The sequence below is a fragment of the Panthera pardus genome, unplaced genomic scaffold, assembly GCF_024362965.1.
Source record: "Panthera pardus isolate Hobbes unplaced genomic scaffold, ASM2436296v1 HiC_scaffold_3, whole genome shotgun sequence".
Classification (NCBI taxonomy): Eukaryota; Metazoa; Chordata; class Mammalia; order Carnivora; family Felidae; genus Panthera; species Panthera pardus.
Genome location: NW_026526876.1, coordinates 53,838,629 through 53,847,782, shown reverse-complemented (window position 1 = coordinate 53,847,782; position 9,154 = coordinate 53,838,629). Strand labels below are relative to the sequence as shown.

Below are 9,154 nucleotides of genomic sequence, written 5' to 3'. Positions count from 1 at the left end.
GTACAGGTGTCGATTTAGGGAGTCAGACAGTCCTGAGTTTGAGACCCTACTTTACAGCCCCGGACTACTTATTTAACCTTTAAAAACCCCAGGGTCCGGATTACACCGATATAATAGCAGTTACCCCACAGAGCTCTGTGAAAATTAAATAAGAAAATAACTATGAAGTTCTTAGCACAATTCTCAGAGTTTATGCTTTCAAAATGTTGTCAGCGCTTTCTTAAGTCACCTTCGTGTCCTTCCGTATTTAGCGTCCGAGTGCTTCTGTACTTTGGTCTGCTCCTTGCTCCTCTCTTTGTTCACTCTCCCTTTGTATCTCTTCTTGATTTTGTGAGATCTTGTCCTCCTACCCTTCTTTAGATTGTTCCTACTCTCCTATATTGTGCTTTCTAGAACCTCATATATTCATCTATTCACTGAGCTAGTCAGAACTGCTATTCAGCACTACACACAGACACAACCTTAATAGCTGTTAAAATGCTGGTAAATAGTCAGAGTCCTGGGCCCCAGAGTAGTTTCCTCTGCCCCAGCCCCTTCCCTAGGATCCCCCGGATCTCAGCCTGAAACAGGAATTAAAGGTCCATGTCTGGCATCGTGGGGCTCTCCAGGAGACTGCTTAAGCTGTAGGCTGGTAGGTGCCCACGCCATATTACCCCAGCATCCAGTAGCCACAGATTAGGTGCCTACTGTGTGTCTCTTTCCTTCTCTGGCAGGTTCAGGTCTTCTCCCACTACAGAGCTCAGCAGCAGCAGCCTATGGAGCCAGGCGCCTGGGGGAACAGGACAACTGTCACTGAGTTCATCCTTCTTGGCCTGACCGAAAACGTAAGACTGAAACCCATCCTTTTTGTCGTCTTCCTCTTTGCCTATGTACTCACCGTAGGGGGCAACTTCAGCATCCTGGCTGCCATCTTTGTGGAGCCCAAACTCCACACTCCCATGTACTACTTCTTGGGGAACCTATCTCTGCTGGACATTGGATGCATCACTGTCACTGTCCCTCCAATGCTAGCATGTCTCCTGCCCCCCCAGTGCAGAGTCCCCTACGCTGCCTGCGTTTCACAGCTCTTCTTCTTCCACCTCCTGGCCGGTGTGGACTGTCACCTCCTGACAGCCATGGCCTATGACCGCTACCTGGCCATCTGCCAGCCCCTCACCTACAGCACCCGCATGCGCCGTGAAGTCCGGGGTGCCCTGGTGGCCATTTGCTGCACTGTCTCCTTTATCAATGCTCTGACTCACACGGTGGCTGTGTCCGTGCTTGACTTCTGCGGCCCTAATGTGGTCAACCACTTCTACTGCGACCTCCCACCCCTTTTCCGGCTCTCCTGCTCCAGTATCCACCTCAATGGGCAGCTGCTTTTTGTGGGGGCCACTTTCATGGGGGTGTTCCCCATGATCCTCATCTCAGTGTCTTACGCCCACGTCACAGCTGCGGTGCTACGAATCCGTTCAGCAGAGGGAAGGAAGAAGGCCTTCTCCACGTGTGGCTCCCACCTCACCGTGGTCTGTATCTTTTATGGAACTGGCTTCTTCAGTTACATGCGTCTGGGCTCAGTGTCAGCCTCAGACAAAGACAAAGGGATTGGGATCCTCAATACTATCCTCAGCCCCATGTTGAACCCACTCATCTATAGCCTCCGGAACCCTGATGTGCAGGGCGCCCTGAAAAGGGTGCTGATGGGGAAGCGGCCTCCTGAATGAGAAGGCAGGGCATCAAAATACCCTTCCCTCCTAGAGCACCCCCTGACTTTCCCATGCTGAAGGCATGATGTCGGTCACAGGTGTCTTCAGGGGTGGGTTGAGGGATGGGAGGAAAGTAGATAGTATGGACCAGAGTAGAGGATGGTTTATCTTGGATTAGGGAGAAAAACTAAAGCTGGTAGGAGATGGATTAAAGTCAGGTGGGAGAAAATTATAATGTGGGTCGGGAAATGGGACACAAATCAACTTTTTTTTTTTAAATTTTTTTTTAACGTTTATTTATTTTTGAGACAGAGAGAGACAGAGCATGAACAGGGGAGGGGCAGAGAGAGAGGGAAACACAGAATCCGAAGCAGGCTCCAGGCTCCGAGCTGTCAGCACAGAGCCCGACGCGGGGCTCGAACTCACGGACCGTGAGATCGTAACCTGAGCCGAAGTCGGCCGCTCAACCGACTGAGCCACCCAGGTGCCCCTCAACTATTTTTTTAAGTTCAGTGAGTGTTCAGTTGAAATATATTTAAAATGCTAATAAAAGCAAAATGTTTGTACCCTCCACTCACCTTTTAAGACAAAATATATTCGTACCAGAGCAGGGGGTGTGGTTTTTAGAAGATTCTTCTTCAGGAAATAAACCCAGGACTGTGTCATTAAATTGAGGTTTGACATAGCCTAGGAGGGGGCATTGGGACCTGTCCGAACACCCCGCCGGGCATCTTCTTCAGAGCAACGTTGCCACATGCGGGCTCCGCAAACCAGTGTCCCCTTCCTGAGTAATCGTTAGTGGGAACACCACATTTTCATGTCCGTGTGCGAACGGACTCTCACAGCTCCTGCACCAAAAATGTGAGGACAGAGCATGTTTCAGGAGAAGGAGCACTCAGAATAGTAAGGCGCCCCTCTCAGAGTCCAACAAACTCATCCTGATACGAAATTGTAGGACACAGCTGGGGCAACTTTTGGTGAAATGAAGGTACTATGCACATTTTTAGGCCAAAAAAGAAGGAGGAGGGGGGCAATATTAGGAAGATACTGGATATAAAAGAAAAAAAACCCCACTGTTTTTGATGAAATAAAGGCAATCACTGAGTTTGCCATAAAAGAACAACAATTTCCTAACCGTGTGAACTGAGAGAATCCTGCCTGAAGCTACAGCCAAAGAAGTGTCTCTTTCCTGCAGAGAATTAGCAAGAGAACATTTAGTTAGCAAAGCTGAGCACAGAGCACCAGGGTGTGAAATCCCGTAACACCCAGAAACCGGGATCCACTTAACTTAGAGCACGCGACAGGGGAGGGGTAATAATAAACAAGTCATCATGTGCTATGACAAAGTGGTTGTCTTTAATTCATGTTCTGAAGTGCATGGTGTTTTTAGGCCTGCCTTTAGATATTGTGAATTTTGTTATTTAGCCTAACTAGGTGTGATCATGTTTCACAAAGCCATTTCTTCCCCAGGGAAATCTGAACTGTATAGTTTTTAACTCTGCTATGCAAATATGAGCAATTCAAGTTTCATGTAAATCATTTTAATAAAAAGCCTCTTTTTGTTTAAAAAGAAATGTGAATGTATTGACATGACAAGGTGTATAGCATCTATTGCTAAATTTGGAAAGTGACGATAATGTGATATGTGTGCGGGGGCAGAGGGGGTGAGTAGGCAAAAAATCCCGGACAACAACCCCCGAGCTTAGATAGTGCTTCCCTCTGTGGAGGAGGGTAGGGCTGTGGGGAGTGGAGAAGCACTTCAGCTTTTATTTTGTGTATTTTTATTTGAATTTTTTCACTGGGTTCTGTAATTTAAACAACGACGACAAAAAATAAATTGTAAGAAATGCTAATGGTGACAGTGCGGAGTTGGGAGGGTAGGGTGAATGGACTGTAGTGTTTTATCTCCGGCCTTCAAAGTGTCCTCTGTCATCCTCATCTTTGAGAAAAATAGTAAGTTGGCTTGTCCATCCAACAGAAGGCCACTGGGTTCACCTGGTCAAGATTTGGACGCCTGGGAGAGACATAAGCCAGTCATTGGCCATCTTGCTCCTCCAAACGATCCCTATCCTAGGAGAATACTCTCGGTGGGCCCTTCCTCCCTTCTCCATGCCCTTCCTGGCCCTGACCATTTGAACTGTACCCTCCATTCCACACCAATGTAATTCTACTCAGAAGTAGTGACTAATCTTGGTGGGGACCCATTTTGACCTTTCCTAGTTCCCTGTGCTGCAGACAAAGGTTCGTGGACTCCTGGCACCGAAAGACAACTTCTAACCATATCACCACCCTGACTTCAGAGAGCCCATATCCAAAGAAATATGTTACAGATGTCATCGGTTACTTTGTGAACTTTTGAGGACGTCCAGGACCCATCTGTCAAGCTCAGCAGATGTCATTTTATACATATTGGGCATCTACATATGAGTAGTGGAAGATGCTCTCATATGCATCCCAATCATGCCTCCTTCTCCATCAAGAGGCTTAACCATTTGTCCATCACAGAGAGAGGCACTCTTAGGACTCAAGAAAATTACAAAAGTAGTAGGTTTTCTCTTTTGTTCTATTAGCACACAACAGTATTTACGGAACACTTTGAAATCTATTCTCATTTGAATATTGTAACTGCATAGTTGAGTGTCACCCACAACCAGGGCCAGGATTGCAGAGTAAGAAGGCCAGCGTCTATTATCCTCACTTTGCATATTAAAAAAAAGCAAAGGTACAGATGTGCTAAGTGATTTTCCAGAGGCCGTAGACAGACTTAGTAGGTAGGGCAGCCTCCAACTGCCAACTCCTGATGCAGTATTTTTGCCTCCCTCCCAACCTGCTTCTAATAAATCACCAAAGAATTCAAAACTAAACGGTGATAATGACTCTAGGTGCAGCGAGTCTCAGAAATGGGAAAGGCAGCGTAGTTGAGTGGAGAGAGCTTTAGACAGGACATGTGGAGACCTGGGTTCGAGTCCAGCCTCTTTTACTTTAGGCTACATGAACTTTAGGAGCATCAATTCCTTTCATCTGTAATTAGTCCCTTCCAAATATCTTGGCTTTTTTCACTCACCTACCATATGATAAATACTCAGACCCACATAGGTTGCCAAAGGCTGAGGGAAAATAAGGGACCATGGCAATTAAATGGACAAGAATAAGGTTGAAAACAGGGTACAAGCCCAGGAACAATTAATTGATGGGCAGTGGACCTGTGGTGTGTAAAATCGGTTCTTGGTCTTCAGCAACTGGAGAGGTAGTAGCAGTGGGCCAGGCAGAGGCACGAAGGCCTGATAGCTAATAATGATTGAAACAGGAAGAAGAGAGCCTGGAAAGGAATCTTGGAACATGAGCCAGATAATATGTCACCTGTTTTCAGAGTTTTTTATGTTTGAGCGACCTGGTTAGATGATGCTCTCAGGGCCTAAAAGAATTCCGACCTTATATTTGGTATGGACAGGTAGCTGTCCAGGGTAAGATTCGGGGAAGAGAAAATAAAGCAAGCATCTTCTATGTGCCAGGCAGCAAGGTGAGAAGCCCATGCTCCTAGTTAAATTAAATACGCTGTGGTCAAGTTAGGAGACCCGGCTTCCGGGCTAACACTGCTATGAGCTAGCTGTGTAACACTGGGCAGGCCACTTCCTCTGTGCGGGCCCCACTTTTCTCATCTATGCATAGGGCATCATAACATGCACTTCAAGTGATTATTCGGAGCATTCAATGAATTGAAATACAGAATTATTGAGTTGACAAGTGCAGCGTGAAGGTGATGTGAAAATTCCGTGGGGTTCAAGTAGAAGGCATTGCCAGATTTCTAGTGTTTGTGTCCTCTCTCTACTATGGACCAAAGCAGGGATTTTCCCCGCAAAAATGCTGGCTTTCCCAGCCAGTGCTAGGCCCTTTGTACTGCACTGGCCTTCAGCTCCCTTGAATGAGCTGGTGAAGGACTCAGTCCTGTAGAAGCTGCTGCCCTGCACCCCTCCCCTCCACACCACGGGAGGGAGCATGATGAATCTCTTGGGCCCCTAGACACCTCAGTATCTTTTGGTCTATTCACAAGAGGCAGCTAATTGATAAACTTTGCTAACTTCCCCAGCCTCCGCAGGACCTCAGGAGTCCCACCCACCCAGGAACTGCTCTAATGAAGGTTTCCCGCCGAGACAGCCAGGGTCAGGATTGGGGAATGTAGTCCTTCCAAGATCCACAAACAGAATCTTCTAATTAGCTCCCATATGAGAGTTCAGGATAATGCATCCTAGGGGCTAAGGGAAGGTGGGATTTGCTGATTGTCTTCTGCATCTCTGCTAATAAGGCCAGAGGGAAGGGATGCCCAGAGAAGACTTCCTTTCTTTTTGGTCCTTAAGTCGGAAAGAAACTAGACCTCAGGGAGGACAGTGGAGGAGGCCAATTAGTGACGGGTGGTTGCAATAGTGTCGTTAGTAAGACTCATTAGCAAAGCTGTGAGTAGAGGGAGGATGCGTTCAAACCGAGAATGCCTGGTCAGGGGTCTCAGCCTCCCTGCAAACACCGGCCTCCCATTTCTCCACTTTCTGTCTGATTTTCAACATTTTGTTCTCCCACCTTCTCACATCCAGAACTCTGTGTTCTCCCTCCCCTCCCAGGACAGCCTGGTTGTTTTCAATCCCATATTAAGAAGCACACCTGCTTCATTGTAAGGGTGCATCATTTTATAACTGCACCAGGATTTCCTTGATCAAACTCCTGCCTCGACCGTTCAGGTTGCTTCCAGTTTTTCACTCTTAAAGGCAGGGCTTTGATATGTCTTTGCACAGCCGTTTCCTTGAACGGACCATATGCGTGTATGTATGTATATTCAACACTTTTATGAATATTGACAAATTATCAATAGGCAGATTGTACCATTTGGCTTTTCTACCAATTCAGTGCAACAGGGCTAATTCCCTGGTCCTCACCAACCCTAGATATTACCATTTACAAAAATGTTTTTACAACATGATAAGTGAATCACTATTTCCCATTACTGTTTTACTTTGCATTTCTTTGTGAAGGACGCTGAGCTTTTCTTCTTACATTAACACAAGTGTCAGCTGTTTTTCATATATGCTGCCAATATTTCCCTTATTTATATTTGTCTCTTATTAATGCTATTGGTGTTTTTGACTTTTAACATTTTCTGTAGCCAAGCATATATTTTACTTTATGATTTCTGTCTTTGCTGTCACACTTGAAATTATTTTCCCCATCTCAAGTTTATGTAAATATTCATCTATATTTTCTAGTGCTTACTTTAGGATTTTATTTTTTACATTTTATGTTTTACATTTGGACATCTCAAATTCATTTTCGTACATGATGTGACATAGTGATACAGCTTTATTTTTTTAATTCTATAGCTTAGGTCCCAAGACTGTTCCCAATAATTTGAAGTACCTCCTTTTGTCAAACATCAAATGCTTTGGTACACTGTTGCCTGCTTCTGGAATTTCTACTGTGTTACTCCATTCTGTCTGTACCACAATGTTTCAACCACTATAGCTTTAGAATACACATTCATTCATAGCTCATTTTAGAAATCACATATTCGCGTCACATTCTCGTTGATCTCTTTCCTCCCAAGTGGACTTGATTAGTCTTGCATGTTTGACATAGAATCATTTTTCTGATTGGAACCTTCTACCATGGAAATTTGCATTGGAATGTGTAAAATTTATAGATGGTTTGGGGAGAATTGACAGCTTTACCATATATCTTTCCAGATAGGGACATGGTATATGGTCTATCAATTTATTCAAGTATTGCCTCTAAAGAAGAGCTCTGAAGTCTTTTAAAAATGAGCACTTCCACCTTTCTAATATTTCTTTTTTAAAAGCTTATTTCTTTAGGGGCGACTGGGTGGCTCAGTCGGTTAAGCGTCGGACTTCGGCTCAGGTCATGATCTCACGGTTCGTGGGTTCGAGCCCTCCATTAAGGTCTTTGTTGACAGCTCAGAGCCTGGAGCCTGCTTTGAATTCTGTGTCTCCCTCTCTCTCTGCCCCTCCCCCACTCACTCTATCTGTGTCTCAAAAATAAATAAACATTAAAAACATTTTTTAAGCTTATTTCTTTATTTTAAGAGAGAGAGCGTACAAGCAGGGGAGAGGCAGAGAGAGAGGGAGAGAGAGAAAATCCCAAGCAGGCTCCGTAAAGTGCAGAGCCCCATGCAGAGCCGAACCCATGAACTGCGAGATCATGAGCTGAGGGGAAACCACGAGTCGGCCACTTAACAGACTGAGCCACCAGGCGCCCCTCTGTTAAGTTTATTTCTAAATAAATAAGAGTTTTGTTACTATTATGAAGTAAATGCTTTAATATAAGATATGAATAGTTTAGGACTCTTACTACATCTTGTTAAACTACCAACAGGAAAGTGACAGGGTATCCATTTGGACATGATCCATGTCTATTTCATCATACCATCACAAATATTACTTTTTTTTATCATTTCTAATCTTAGAGGCAAAAATATATGATAATTTTACTTTGCTTCCCAGTAAAACAGAGTAATTTCTTCTGTTAACCATGTTTGCATTTTTCTCTTTTATAAATTGCCTTTCAGTTCTTGGCTTATTTATCTAAGGAGATGTCAGTGTTTTCACTTCATTTTTTCTTTTTCTTTTTTTTTAGTTTGTTTGGTATGAATTTCTAATAGATCTTTAAAGAGTAAATACATTAGCCTTTTTGTATTTTCTGCAAATATTTCTCCAAGTATTATTTGCCTAATTTTAATTTGAGTGACTTTTTACATAAAATTTTTTAAATGTTCAAGTAGTCACATCTTTTGACCTTTTCCTTTGAGCCTTGTCGCATCCTGTGTGTTCCTAGAATGTCTGCCATTGTTGACAGTTATGAAAAATATTTGCTTCTTTGTTCCCCTGTATTTTTTCAATTTTGAGTTTTGTATTTAACTCCTAAGCCTCTCCTACATTGGTTTGGCCACATTGTGTACTGTATGCATCCAAGAGGTCTTTTTTTTCAAATGAACAATCAATGCCTCAACATAGTGTTAAATATTTTATTGAGTCCTCTATTGCCTCAATAATTTATGCTTAATTTATGCATGATAATTACTGCTTAATATGTACACATCAAATTATTAAAACTCCAAAAATGTGTTTATGGTCTGTGTCTTCCATTCTGTCCATTGTCTATTTCTATGTAAGTATCAGTGTGTTTTTTTCAGTCTCAAGACAATTTTTATGACCAAGACACCAGATCCTAAAAGGAAATTTTTACAGTAGAAATGTCACTTCTTTAATGTATACACATTTCCACATCAATTATATTTTTTAAATAATTTGGAGGCTTAAAAATGATTCTATTAAAATGTTCTTTGATATCTTTTCAGTATGTTTTTATTATTGTTAATAACAACCCCTATTTATTTTCATGTATTTAACAACTAGCCAGAGACTAACTAGGCTTATACATACATTTTGTTACTTAATCCTTACATAAAT

General features: G+C 43.2%; 1 protein-coding gene across 1 annotated transcript; it reads left to right on the top strand.

The window, feature by feature from the left end:
* Positions 1-716: 716 nt before the first annotated feature.
* Positions 717-1,922, top strand: LOC109255092 (olfactory receptor 139). Its single transcript, XM_019429507.2, has one exon. It carries the CDS (start codon positions 756-758, stop codon positions 1,701-1,703), a length of 948 nt encoding a protein of 315 aa, XP_019285052.1. The 5' UTR covers positions 717-755; the 3' UTR covers positions 1,704-1,922.
* The last annotated feature ends 7,232 nt before the right edge of the window (positions 1,923-9,154 follow it).

What these genes read in the sequence shown, in the direction of transcription:
- LOC109255092 (XM_019429507.2), top strand. Translation starts at nt 756, where the DNA reads ATGGAGCCAGGCGCCTGGGGGAACAGGACAACTGTCACTGAGTTCATC.